Source organism: Erythrolamprus reginae, chromosome Z (assembly GCF_031021105.1).
Source record: "Erythrolamprus reginae isolate rEryReg1 chromosome Z, rEryReg1.hap1, whole genome shotgun sequence".
Lineage (NCBI taxonomy): Eukaryota > Metazoa > Chordata > Lepidosauria > Squamata > Dipsadidae > Erythrolamprus > Erythrolamprus reginae.
The window spans coordinates 56,291,910-56,306,665 of NC_091963.1; the positions used below are offsets into that span (position 1 = coordinate 56,291,910).

The window sequence follows — 14,756 nt, forward strand, 5'->3', positions numbered from 1 at the left end:
GTCCGCATGGACAATGTGGCGACCAGGGCGCATTTAAATCATCAAGGGGGGACACGGTCACTCAGACTAATGGAAGAGACTGTTCTTCTTTTCGATTGGGCAGAGGTTCACCTATCCTCATTACACGCAGAACACATAGCGGGAGAGGACAACAAGCAGGCGGATTGGCTCAGTCGACAGGAGCTGGATCCGGCGGAGTGGAGACTCGACCCTCTTCTCTTCCAAGAGGTCGCCCGTCGGTTTGGGGAGCAAACGGTGGATATGTTTGAGACACCCCAAAATGCTCAGCTCCCGAGGTTTTATTCCCGGTTTCCATCTCCGGGAGCCGAGGGAGTCAATGCCCTTCACCTTCCGTGGCCAAGGACCTTATTGTATGCCTTTCCTCCAATTCCATTTATCCCGAAAGTGTTAGGAAAGATCCTGCTGGAAAAGGCGGAGGTCATTCTGTTAGCACATTGGCCTCGAAGGCCCTGGTTCGCGGACCTCATGGGACTATCCATCTCCCCACCGTGGAGAATTCCGGACGACCGGATCTCCCTCAGCCAGGGGTTTGTGCATCATCCAGAACCCCAATGGTTCCACCTGACCGCCTGGCACTTGAAGGGGACAGGTTGAGGAGTTGTCACCTTCCGGAAAATGTTATTGCCACAATTCAGGCGGCTAGAAGGCCTTCCACCACCCGTATTTATCAGGCGACATGGGCTGCCTTTACATCCTTCTGTGCCAACAGACATTTACATCCCCAGGACTCTTCGGTGCTTCCTGTCCTGGAATTTTTACAAGCAGGCTTGGAGAGGGGCCTGGCACCTAACACGTTGAGGAGACAGGAGACAGCCTTGACTACCATTATAAAGGGAGAAGATGGGGGCTCCTTGAATCACCATCCTTGGATTAAGGACTTCCTCCGAGGGGCTACTAATACACGCCCTCCGCCGGTTCGACGATTTCCCACCTGGGATATAACGCTGGTTCTTCAGGCCCTCACGGGTCCACCATTTGAGCCCTTGAGATCAGTTCCATTACGTTTCCTTTCGCTTAAGACGGTCTTTTTAGTAGCAGTTACCTCGGCCCGGCGGGTGTCCGAATTATCCGCTCTATCAGTTAGACCAGATTTGTATAGGTTTTATCCAGACAGAGTTGTTTTGCGTCTGGATCCCACGTTTATTCCAAAAGTTAACACACACTTCCACAGAGCCCAGGAATTGGTATTACCAGATTTCTGTGCTCGAGGTAATCATCCTTTGCAACTTAAGTGGCACAAGGTGGACGTGCGCAGAGCGTTGAAACTGTACATCAGGCGCACCAGTGCGATACAAAAGACTGAGGCCTTGTTCATGTCCTTTGGTTCTATTAGACTAGGTCTCAAGATACCCTCGAATACCATTAGTCAATGGGTGAAACTATGTATAGTCAAGGCGTACAAGGCAAAGTCAACCAGTCCACCTCCGGGGATCCAGGCTCATTCAACTAGGAGTGCGGCTTCGTCAGCGGCTTGGGCGACGCAAGCGCCCATTGAAGACATCTGCAGGGCCGCGGCGTGGACTACGCCCACAACCTTTATTCGCCACTATAAATTGGACACCTTCGCTTCGGCTGACGCTGCCTTTGGACGACGCGTTCTTCAAAAAGTGTGCGAGGAGGCGCAGCCCATGGTTCAGCAATCTCCCTCCCTGGAACATTAACTTGGGTATATCCCATGCTGGACCCTCCTTCCAGAGGCATGGGAGAAGAACTGTTGACTTACCTGAACTGTCTTCTCGATGCCCTGGAAGGAGAGTCCAAACCCTCCCTATTGAACCATGGGGGTTTCCAGTTATTGTTTATTCTTGTTGTTCAATAAATTGTTGAATTATTCCTATTTCGTTTTTTAAAACTGACTCCTTGGGGCAACAAGGGGGCGGTACCTAATTAGTATGTTAATTATGTTAATTTAAAACTCAGTCCTACCAATAAGACTTGAGCTAAACCCATGCTGGACTCTCCTTCCAGGGCATCGAGAAGACTGTTCAGGTAAGTCAACGGTTCTTCCATTGAGGATACCCAGGGGTTTTCCTATGTTTTCTTTTAATCTCTTGCTGTATTTGCACGAAAGCTTGTCATATTTTATGTCTCTTAAAATAGGTATGCATCTTATTTTCTTTGTCCCTTAGGAAGACTTTTAATAAATCCTTTTAATAAATCATGTCCCTTTTTCTTTGTAAAAATTTATTTTTTCCTCCACTTTGAATTCATACAAATATTAATGAATATACTGTACATACATCTCAAAGATATGTTACATACAGTATTTCTTTATCTCTTTTATGTTCATTTTGACATCTTTGTCTTGTTAATACATTTTCAGTCTGTATTCATGTTTCTTTCTAACTCCACTCCTCACTCTCTCCCTCTCTCCCATCTACCTTCCTTCCCCTCTTCCCTCCTTCCTCTCACCACCCCATAGGTTCTCAGAACCTATTTCCTCTCTCACCCTCTTATCCTTCCTCTGAGTGATTTCGATTCTATTTAAAAATTATTTTTAACAGACTGCTGATATGTTGCTAGAAAACTACAGGGGTGGACAAAAAATGGAAACACTTGACTTTTTGGCATCATGTTTGAACATGTTCAAATCAATCAAAACTTGACATATTTAATTTTTTAAAAAAATCTGTTATTTGATATGTTTTTTTAAACTATCTTTTTTTTTTTACAGAAATTTAAGGAAATTGGGTATAACCTTCTAGAAATGGCAGACCTCTCAGACTTTCAAAGAGGTCAAATTGTTAGTGCTCGAATGGCAGGCGCTAGTATAACAGAAAGTGCCTGAATGTTTGGCATTTCAAGAGGTAATATCTCAAAAGTAATGACTGCTTTTGAAAGGGAAAACCTCCTCAGCCAAGCACAGGTCTGGTAGAAAGTCGAAGTTATCTGAGAGAGACCGTCGGACTCTAAAGCGAATTGTTAGAGTGGATTGCAAGACCATAGCTCCTAAAATCACTGCAGAGCTCAATAGACATCTCTGCTCTCAAAGACAAATGTTTCAAAGCATTTAGAGTGTAGATATCACCAGAAATGGTCCCTCGAGCAGTGGCAAAATGTGATTTTCTCTGATGAATCATCATTTACCATTTTTCCGAACTCTGGCCGTGTTTACATTTGGAAACAGCCAAAAAAATCATTTCATTCAGACTGCCTTCTCCCAACCGTCAAACATGGTGGGGGTTCAGTGATGATGTGGAGTGTTATTTCTTGGAAATCCGCCAGGCCAACTATTTCCCTTCATGGAAGAATTAACAGCCATGTGAAGTTTCCCAGGCTCATGGTCCTGGGTGACTTTAATTTACCATCACTCGGTGGACCCTCTAATGCAGTACAGGAATTCATGGCTTCCATGACAACCATGGACCTGACCCAGATAATTCAAGGTCTGACTCATGAAGGGGTGTGTGTCACACACTCAATCTAGTATTTCTCTCAGGGCAATAGAAGAAAGATCTGGTGTTAAGGGATATAGACGTCATACCCTTATCATGGTCAGATCACCCCTTGCTGAGACTGGACTTTGAAAATCCAATCCTCCACCGCAGGGAGGCAGAACCAATTACATGTTTCCACCCCAGGTACCTAATGGACCCAGAAGTGTTTCAAAGGGAACTTGGGGAAATATCTGACTCATTTGTCCACAATTCGGCGGAGTTCCTGGTGTTGGTCTTGAATAAGGCTGTGTCAGGGGCTCGGGACCGTATTGCACCTTTGTGGCCTCTCCTGGGGATCTCCTTGGTTTATCAAGGAACTCCAAGAGATGAAACGCCAAAAGAGATGCCTAGAGCGACAATGGAGATCTAGTAACTCTGAATCTAACTGGACACAAGAGCTTTTATTAAGACTTACCTTGTGGTGATAGAAGCGGCAAAATGTGCACATTTTTCTGTTCCTGTGTCTACAAATTCCCACCAGCCACTCTGTTTAAGGTGACCTCTCCCCTTCCAAACAAGGAAGAGACAGCGGAGTTCTTGCAGGATACAGCTGAGGAATTTGTTCAGTTTCTTGCAGATAAAGTTGCTCAGATTCAGAATGAGCTGGAATCCAATAGGGCAATTCAGAATGAAACGACAGGGACAGGTCTTAGTCCTGTTTTATGGGATGAATTTGACTTGGTGATGCCTAATGAAGTGGACATGGCCATGAGAGCTGTGAATTTGTCCAACTGCTTACTGGACCCATGTCCTTTCTGGCTGGTTTCAACAAGCAGAGAAGTGACACAAAGTTGGATCCAGTGAGGGGTCCTTTGCTCAACTGCTAAAAGCAGCAGCTATGTGACCCCTCCTCAAGAAATCGTCCCCGGATCCAGCTGAATTGAAAAACTTTAGACCAGTCTCCAACCTACCCTTCTTGGGAAAGGTTGTAGAGAAGGTGATTGCACTCCAATTCCGGCAATCCTTGGATGCAGCCGATTTTCAGTCTGGTTTCAGGACCAGTCACAGCACAGAAACCACTTTGGTTTTGCTGATGGATGATCTCTGGTGGGCCTGGGATAGAAGTCATTCCTCTATCCTGGTGCTTCTTGAACCCTCAGTGGCCTTTGATACCCTTGACCATGGTATCCTTCTGCGACGCCTTGAGTGGTTAGGAGTGGGAGGCACTGTTTTAGGATGGTTCTCCTCCTATCTCTCTGGTCATTCTCAGTCAGTGTTAGTGGGGAGTCAGAGGTCCACCCCTCAGCCACTAAATTGTGGGGTGCCACAGGTTTCTGTACTCTACCCCCTAACTATTTAATTGGTCCTTGGGTTGGCGTGATTGAGAATGCATGATCATCGCATTGTATGGTCCCAGAACTTTTTTTATTCCTTAGCCTGCAGTGTGTGGACCACATACACCACATCTGTGCAGCCCAGGGGCCAGGGCAACCCAACGTCTCCTTGCTCTCCGACCTCTTTTGCAGATGTGTTCGATGAGGAGGATGATCAATTGCCCTCTCACAGACCCTACAATTGTGCCATTTACCTGCTCCCAAACTTCAAGATTCTGGTAGGATGCCTTTATTCTATGTTGGAACCTGCGTTGGTCACCTTGAAGGACTTTGTGGACAAAAATTTGGCCAGGGGTTTCATCCGACCCTTGTCCTTGCCTTTATCAGCTTCGGTTCTGTTTGTCAAAAAGAAAACAGCCCATTTATCTCTGCTTCCTCACTGTCAAGAATGAGAGGGTTTTTTAAAACAAGAGGGAATCTTTTCCCCACCCACTCTCTATAATCAAACAATCCTTCAGTGCAGGTGAGGTGTGGAGAGGCACCTTATATGCAAGCATCAGTCTGCTCCATATTGGCAGACATTCCTTTGTGCCTTTTTGGAAAAAAAAATAGTTCACTGAATGCTTCTATTCCTTTGCATCTCTAATAACAAAACTGTAAACAAAAGTCATATAAACTTCAGAGGAAATCCTGATACCTTCTTAAAGATCCACTGAGCATGTCTCTTGGCGACTGAAAGCTGAAGTCCAAACCAATCAGAAATTTATGGAGAAACAGTCTATACACATCATGAAAAATGGGAAAGAATTTTACGTGTATGTAAAATGCAAATATACCATCATATAGTTTATCATCATTACACACACACACACATTCATATACTGTCAGGCGCAAGCTATCAGAAAACAGCCTTTGCTGATGCCAGAGAGACCTTGGGGAGCTATTTCCATAGATTTCTTAACAAAGTTGCTCCTTTCCTCCGGTTCCACGACTGTTCTTGTGATAGTGGACATCATCCTGGAGAAGTACTTGCGTTGCTTCAATAATGACCAGCAGAATGATTGGTACCTCTCTTTGGCCAAATTTGCTTTAATAACTCCCAGCACATGCAAACCACTCTGTTCTTTACCAACTATGGATATCATCCCAGATTCTTCCCACTCACGCTCCTTGATTTTCCAGTTCCAGTGACAGAGGAATTCTTGTCCGAGCTCCAGTCTGTCCATGAAATGGTCAAGCGGTACCTGAACAAAGTCAGAGAGGATTACAAGAAATGTGCAGACCACTCTTGTTGGGTCACCCCACCTTTGGCTGCTGGAGACCAAGTTTGGCTATCCACCAAGTATTTGTCCTTGGAGAAACCACACTACAAACTGGATCAATGATTCATGAGTCTATTCCCAGTGGAGAAGGTCATCAATCCAGTGACTTATTGCCTGACTTTGCCTAGCTCTCTTCGTGTGCATCTGGTGTTTCATTGGTCCCTGCTTGTTCCAGTCAGCCCCAATTGCCCGCTTCAGCCTCTTGTTCCAGTCCCACCTGTGTCCCCGTTCGAGATTATCTGTCCGAGTCAGAAATCGCAAACATTCGAGATTCCTGATGGCTCAATGATCAGTTCCAGTACCTTGTTGAGTGGCGAGGGGGGACTGGATAATTGCAACTGGGTAGATGCAAGTTATGTGGATGCCTCTGATTTAACTTGTACTTTTCATTTGCAGTTCCCATCCAGATTGCATCCACTGAGAAGGATCCACGGGAAGGGCCCTGCAGTGGGGATAGTGTTATAGTTCACTCACATCAAAAAAGGGAGGATTATGGAAAACCTCAGTGCAGTTCAATGTTTCTATAGAGAGAGAACTGACAGCCGAAGAGTCTCGCTTAAATCCTTCTGCAATCCTGAATTGTTATTAACTGTGCTGATAATAGTGGACTTTTGGCAGTCAGACTGACATTTCTATGATTTCATTGCTGTTTCCAGCACATTGCTTTGTAAACAGAAAAATATAAATAGACTTTGTTCTCGAGTCTTCATTGGGGATTAATTACTGATAAAAAATCGGGCCGGACAGAAAAGTATACACCTTAAAAACTAATATATATGTACCTTCTTCTTACATTATAGTTTTGTCATCTGGGTTAAACCATTTTTAAATTCAGTCCTATACCTTTATGCTTATTTTATTCCTACCTAACTATATTCATTTTCTATCCAATTATAAAACTTCATCCAAACCTTGTAATACTCAGAATCTTGTCTATCTTTAAGTTTCATTGTCATTCTATTCATCTCGGCACAATGCAAAGTTTTTAAAGTACATCATCTTCAGATGGGATCTTAGATCCTTTCCATTTCTATGCAAATACTATCCTTGCTGCCATTGTTACATGTAAAATTAAGTATGTTTCTTATCTATCAAAACTATCTGGCAAGATGCCTAAAAAAGTTTCAGGTTTCAGTTCTAGTTTTTGTTTTAACGTTTTTTCAATCTATATTGTATTCTAGTTCAAAATGTTTTTGATTCTACTCATGTCCACCACATATTATAAAAAGATCCTGGTATTTGTTGGCATTTCCAACATTTCATATTCTTATCCTGAAACATTTTAACTATTCTTTCTAGTGACATGGGGCATCTATAAAACATTTTATATTTTATATAAGTTTTCTTTAAAAGTTGTTGCCATAGTCATTTTCACAAAGTTGTTTCCATTTATCTAACTCTACTGAGTATCCAACATTTTGTGCCCATTTAATCATAGCATCTTCTACTTGTTCAAATTCTAACTCTACACGCAACAAATAACTGTATAATTTCATAATCAAATTTTCATCTACATTTAACAGCATTTCACCTAGTTCCATCTTTTCCAACATATTCTCAGCCTTATTGTCTTTTCCATATTTCATCTGTACTTGTAGTCTCGTATACCAATCCATTATAATTCTTTGGTTTTCTAATTCTTGATTCGATTTCAACATCTTTTCTTCTATCAAAATGTATCTATTGCCAATCCACCAGCTTCGGATGTATTTTTGCTTTTATTGTCGATATCCAATTAGGTATACTGATGTAATATTTTATTTTTATTTTTTTCCATAAGAATAATTTCTAATATAATATCTTTGGAAATAAGTGTGTATTTTACTTTTCCCATACCATATATACTCATGCCAGGCTATCTGCAGGTTATGTCCTTCTAATGTCAAAAATCTTGAATTCATTAATAAAATCCATTCTCTCATTCATATCAACACTGCTACATAATAATAAATCTCTCAGTTCGGCAATCCAAAGCCGCTTCTAGTTCTGGCATTTTGAAGTAATTTTAAGCTTATTCTCGCTCTCTGTTTTTCCCAAATGAATTTCAAAATCATTGTATTAATGCCTTTAAAATAAGTGTTTTCAATTTTTATTGGAATTGTTGAAAAGAGGAATAATAATTGAGGTAGAATATTCATTTTTATCAAAGCTGGTTTCTCTTCCGATTGTATAAATCTTTTGCCTTTAACATTAGTAATCTTTTATTTCTTAGATTAATCCATTCTTTAACCCATACCAAAGTTGCTGCTTTATAATACAGTCACCAGTCACGGAGTCTCATCCCACCTCTGCTTCTCTTGTCCTGAAGATCTATTAATTTTATTCTTGCCTTTTTACCTGCCTAAATAAATTTTGTTGTGATTTTATTCAATTCTGTAAAAGAAAAAAAATCTAATTTTATGGGTATGGTTTGAAAAAGGTAGAGCAACTTCAGCAAAATATTCTACTATCAGTCATTAACTAAAGTAATAATTACAAATACAATTATAGTTTACCTTTTACCAATATGTCAATTTTTCAGTGCTGAAACAGAAGCTACACTAGTGAGTATATAAAGTTGACATGAAGTCTTTTTTGCACTGATCAAGGGATCATTTTTATTTATTGGATTAGTTACATAGTGAAGAAAACCAAACAGTGCTGGAAGCAACTGACAAAGATAAACTTCCTGTACCCTTTCTTAAAATGCTTAATGTTTCTGCATTCAGTTCTGCTTAATTTAATTGCTAGTTGCAAAATTAATTCTCTGTCAAGATTGTCACATCTTAAATACAGATAAATTGCTAGAGGTACATGATATATTCATACAGAAAACTACAAGACTAGTTGCTTTTCACAATATTTATATGCTACAGTAACTATAAGCAATTTGTAAAGACAAATTTAAGGGGTACAGAAAACTGTTACTTGTTCTATATAGTTTGGTCCAATATATTTTAATGTAGTGGTTATTTTCTCCCTCCTTTAACAGAACATAATACAACATACAATACATGCACAGTCATTCACTTGTGAGATGAATAAGACAACATTTAGGCTAACATCTGTACACACAAGTAGTTCACCCAACCATATATAACTAAAGGCTATTTTACAGCTATGCAGCATAATGGTCAACACTGCTGATCTAAAGAGAGCACCATATATATATTTACATATATACATATATACAATTGTATATAAAAATGGAAGAAACAAAAACTACTGTAGTTGTTCAAAAAGGTGCCATTCCTAGGCTATACATTATGTGTGATATTTACAGCAACTTAAAAATAAAAGCTGCAACAAAGTTTATTGCCAATGCCCTTTATAAATTTCCCCTACTTTATGTAGATTCCTATTTATTGATATTTATGAACTGTTCATAGTTTTGGCCCTTTGTAAGATCCCTGCCCAAGAAAATTTCAAGCAAATATTTTCTATGGCTTCACTTATATATCAGTTCTTTCAGCTTTGTGCATGTATGTACACGCAGAATCTTACAGAGTATTTATGTCAGACTGGTAAGGTATCCAAGCAGTTTAAAACAAGATTGCAACAAGAGGTGAAATATTTCATTTATACCTTGCTACCCCGTGGGAAATAAAATTATAAACCCTGAATAAGGCTAGACACTGTGTGACTCAGAACTATAGATGGATCCGTTACTTAGAAAAAAGCCATGATAAACTCAAATGGCTTTTAAAAATGTTTTAGATTGTACCTTCAGAGATATTTACCGTACTAAAAAGGAAGCATAAAATCATAATCCAATGTAACAATTTTTTGGTGCTCTACAATCCATAATATAAACGAAATGCATTTTATTTGACTATTTTGCTAGCATCATAATACTGAGCTACAGAGAGTATACGGACACCTTCACTTTTGTTAATTTTGTTATGTTGCAGCCTGAATCTAGTTATTGAAATTCATTTTTTTCTCATTAATATACACTCAATGCTCCACAACGACAGTGAAAACAGAATTTGAGAAATATCTGTAAATTTATTAAAAAATAAAAAACTGAAATATGTTGATTTAAGTATTAAGACCCTATGCAACAACACTTGTAATTTAATTCAGGCGCCTTCCATTGCTGACATATTTCTATACTTTCACCCAATGAAGGGCTACCAAAATTTTTACTACCACACTGTGGGCATAGCTTATGCAGTACGCCTGCATTTTCTTTCAACATCTTTCAGTGTACATTGGGTGCTCTAGGGTGGAGATCCATTTACTCTACCCCACTGCGTTCCCCCCCCACCAATCCAGGCAGTAGCCCACCCCTGCTTTCACTGGATTCTACTTGTGGTAAACTAAATTTGTTGAACACAATTTGGAAAAGAACACACGTCTCAATGGAAGACCTTACAGCTGACAACACATGCTGTTGTAAAGCAAAAGCCATGAGGTCAAAGGAACTGCCTGCAGAGTTCAGAGACAGGATTATTGCAAGGCCCAGATCTGGGGAAGACAATAAAATTTCTGCTGCACTGAAGATTCCCAAGAGCACAATAGCTTCCATAATTCTTAAATAGAAGATTTTTGGCACATACCAAGACTCTTTCAAAGCTGGTCACCTTAATCAAACAGAGTAATCAGGGGAAAGGAGCCTTAGTAAAAGAGGTGACCAAGAACCCGATCGTCACTCTGACTGAGCTCCAAAGATCCTGTGTGGAGATGGGACAGAATTCCAGGAAAACCATCACTGCAGCCCTCTACTGATGGAGCCTTTATGGCAGAGTGGTTAGACAGAAGCCTTTCCTTAGTGCAAAACACATGAAAACCTGCTTGGAGTTTGCAAAAATGAACCTGAAGGATTCTCAGATTATGAGGAACAAGATTCTTTGGTCTGATGAAACCAAGATTGAATTGTTTTGTCTTAATTTTAAGTGTTACGTCTGAAGGAAATCAGGCACCTGCCCAATATCACCCCAAAAGTAAAGCATAGCAGCATCATGCTATGAGGATGTTTTTAGCAGCAGGTATAGGGAGAGTGGCCTAGTTGATGGAGCAAAATACTTGATGAAAACCGGTACAATAGCACACAGGATCTGACTGAGCTGAAGGTTCACTTTTCAACCCGACAATGATCCTAAGCACACAGCCAAGACAACACAGGAATGGCTTAGGGATACCTCTATGAATATTCTAGAGTGGCCCAGCCAGAGTCCTCATTTGAACTTTTTAAAATCTCTGGAGGGACCTTAAATGGCTGTCCACCAACAGTCGCCATCCAGCTCACTGAACTTGAGAGGATTTGCAAGGAAGAATGACAGAAATTCCCCAATCCAGGGGTGCAAAGCTTGGCGCTTCATACTCCAAAAGACTTGAGGCTGTAACTGATACCAAAGATGCTTCAATAAAGTACTGAGTGAAGGACTGAATACTTATGCCAAATTTGAGTTTTTTCTTTTTAATAAATTTACAGACATTTCTAAACTTCTGCTTTCACTTTCTGTAGATTAATGAGAAAAAATGAATTTCACCAACTGTAGAATCAGGCTGCAGGATAACAAAATTGACAGAAATGAATATAGTATGAATACTTTTTGAACTGTATGTAAACTCTCTCAGACAACTGTCTGGGTTGCTGCTACATAGATCTTATCAGCATTGCTTTGAAGACCCATTGCACAGAGCAAGAACATATTCAGAATATTTTATTCTAGATATTTAGAAAAGTTAATTCATCTAGTCAAAAAGTGTTTTTAATAGAAAAAGTGCCAAAACATTCATTTGCTAGCATTTCAGTAGCAAGGGATTTTTAAAAAAATCAAATATTCATGAATGAAAGAAAATTGTTCCATGCCAACTTATGTTAATGATTTTATTTGGAGATTAAAGCAAATTATACATCACATCCCGAACTAAATGTCCACTTAAAATAATCTGTTTTCTAGTCAGATAATCCATGGTGCATTTTGAATCCATGGAGAGAACTTAGGATATATTATTATCAAATTTATATGCCACCTATCTTGCCATGGGGTATATTAAAGTATTCCAATTAGTCTGATAATCTGAACAGACTCGTTTTGTTCAGATTCCAGCAACTTCACCTACTCTACTAGAAATGTCTAGCTGAATTGACTGTATGTATTTCAGTGTTCTGAAGCATTCCTGATATAATTAAAATTATACAAAAGTGAAATTATCTATCTTGTCTCATTTATCTGCATATTCAAATTACTTTATTATATTCTTAATCAACTCTTAAATGGTATAGTAAAAAGTAAATTTTGAAAAAAAAACCCTTTGCTTTTTCAATATCTTTATCAACAGTTACTACGTATGAAATTATTGATTGGAATAGATATCAACCAGAGATCTGTTTAAATAGCTCTCAGCTACCACAAATTGTTCCATTTTAAATATTTTCCACAATACTTTACAACCGATTATATTTAACAGCAATGAATGCGTTCTCTTGGATGGGGAAAATTTTAATTACACTATACCTTTGTTAGATAATTCTTTTTAAAAAGATTGTCTGCATTTAATAATGGGGAAACTGCCTTGGAGATTTTTTAAAAAAATCTTGTCTAGATCAAATCAAGATCTTCATTTCAGCCATCACTAATGCATTTAAGACAAAGATGTGGGATTAAAAATCAAGCGTTTAAGATCATTTTTTCAGTGCACTTTTGCTTTGTACAAGCCTTGAAATCCTGAAACCTCTAGAAGAGATTTGAGTTATCAAAATTTTATTGCTTTGGTTTTGTTGCAAACCCAGATAATTATGCCACATCTCATGTATTTTAAGCAACACAGAAGATCAGAACAAAATTTGACATCTTACAAAGAAAGAAAAACCCTGTTTCTAATTTAAGTGCAGAATGTGAAATTACGAAGTGCTTAATTTATACTGGACTTGGACACAAGCCTTCTATAATCCAGATTTTCTACAGTAAAATTAGATAGAAAAATAACAATAACAATAGTGTTTAGACTTATATACCACTTCACAGTGCTTTACTCTAAGCAGTTTAGCGAGCCAGTATTTGCCCCCAACAATCTGGGTCCTCCTTTTACCGACCTTGGAAGGATAGAAAGCTGAGTCAACCTTGAGCCAGTGAGAATCCAACTGCCAAATTGCAAGCAGATGGCAGTCAGCAGAAGAAGCTTGCAGAACTGCATTTTAACCACTGTACCACCGTGGCTTTTGGATTTGTTTGGAACAAAAGAAATTACTGACTAGCAACCTGCACAGTACATGCATTGTCATAACAAGCAAAACTAAATTAAACTGTAATAAATTACTGCTTAAAGCCTATGTTTACATAAAGACAAAGTAACAAAAGGTTCCGTGAAATAAAGTATTCACAGCTCTGAACAGGAAGATTGGTGATGTCAAGTAGAATAGGTTAAATATGATTATTGTCAAACAACATGACAGCAAGTTGTCTGACCTGATGTATATAATAATCCCTCCTTCTGGTTTCGCTGAATATTCACAGATATTGTTTTTTCACATAGAGGTAGTTGTAGCACATTATTTTTCAAGTTCTTGTTCTTTATTTGTTCTAACTCATTTGCCGCATCTGACATTTGGTCAGAAAACAATTTTATATTGCTCAAAGTTGAAACTGGATTTACACTCCCAGAATTTATGCACATTTTCCATGTTGATTTCTCCTGCACCTTTACACTGGAAAACGAAATGTTTTTGGGGTCAATTATGTACTTAGTGCCATTGTGAATCTGAGAACCTAAACAAATGCTCATCAACTTGATACTTTCAACCAGATCACCCACACTTCTTGACGACAACTGCACTGAATTACCAGGTCCTGCACATCTGCGAGTGGAACCTGAATTGTTATTAGTGCTTCCATTAGAGTTACTGGAAGGACTTCCACCCTCTTTATGATTATCACCAGCACTAGTTTTGTCAATCCCTCCATTTCCATTGCTTGGTTTTCCTTGTCCACTTCCATCTCCTTGATTTCCTGGAGGACCTTCACTACTATCTCTTCTATGCCAGGAATAAGTAAATCCACTGTCTTTATCTAAACGTCGCCTACTTTCTGAGTCATCATCACTTGTTTCTGAGCTACTGCAACTAGATCCACGACCCTGACTTTTCCTTCTGTGGTAGCGTTTATGCACAGTGTTGGGTGAAGCAATATTCATTTTTAGCCGACTTAGTTTGGGAGGCAAATTCTCATCCATATCAAATTCATCATCAGATTCCCCTTCCTCAAAAATCTGATTAAGAACTGGGGCACTTTTTCGGGAAGTAAGACGATTTGTAACAGAAGGTTTACGACGCAGAACAACTTGATTTGACAGGGAAATAATTTTTTTATCTTCTTCATCCTCCTCTTCATCTTCTTCCACTCTAAACAAGCACTTCCGACTACTAGTTGTAGGTTTTAAATTCACTGATGGAACAACTGAAAGTGCTGGTCCAGCTAATTCAGGAATATCCTCTTTCTTGACCGACTCAAGTGCCTTACTTCTGTGTCCATTAAGAACATTTTCAGCATTACGAGCAGGAGATTGGGGAACAGTTGCATGGGACAACGGAGAAGCTGTAAGGTCATCATCTAAATCTTGGGGAACATCGATTTTTGTTGGCCATGATTGCCTAGAAGAAACAAAACAGAGGAAACGCGAAAATGCAAATTTGGTTAAAAATAAAAAGCAAAAATACTTCAAAGTAAGAAATTCCATGTTAAATATTTCTTATTTTAATACAATATATTATTGCT

The 14,756-nt window shown here is 39.2% G+C and overlaps 1 protein-coding gene across 6 annotated transcripts in view; it reads right to left on the bottom strand.

The window, feature by feature from the left end:
• Positions 1 to 8,624: 8,624 nt before the first annotated feature.
• The window catches only part of SNRK (SNF related kinase), a 168,042-nt gene continuing 161,910 nt past the window's right edge, over positions 8,625 to 14,756 (bottom strand). For all 6 annotated transcript variants that reach the window (XM_070726905.1, XM_070726906.1, XM_070726907.1 and 3 more), the window contains one exon: positions 8,625 to 14,632. In XM_070726905.1, coding sequence (XP_070583006.1) covers positions 13,423 to 14,632 — 1,210 coding nt within the window. In that variant the 3' untranslated portion in view covers positions 8,625 to 13,422. The remainder of the gene's footprint in view (positions 14,633 to 14,756) is intronic.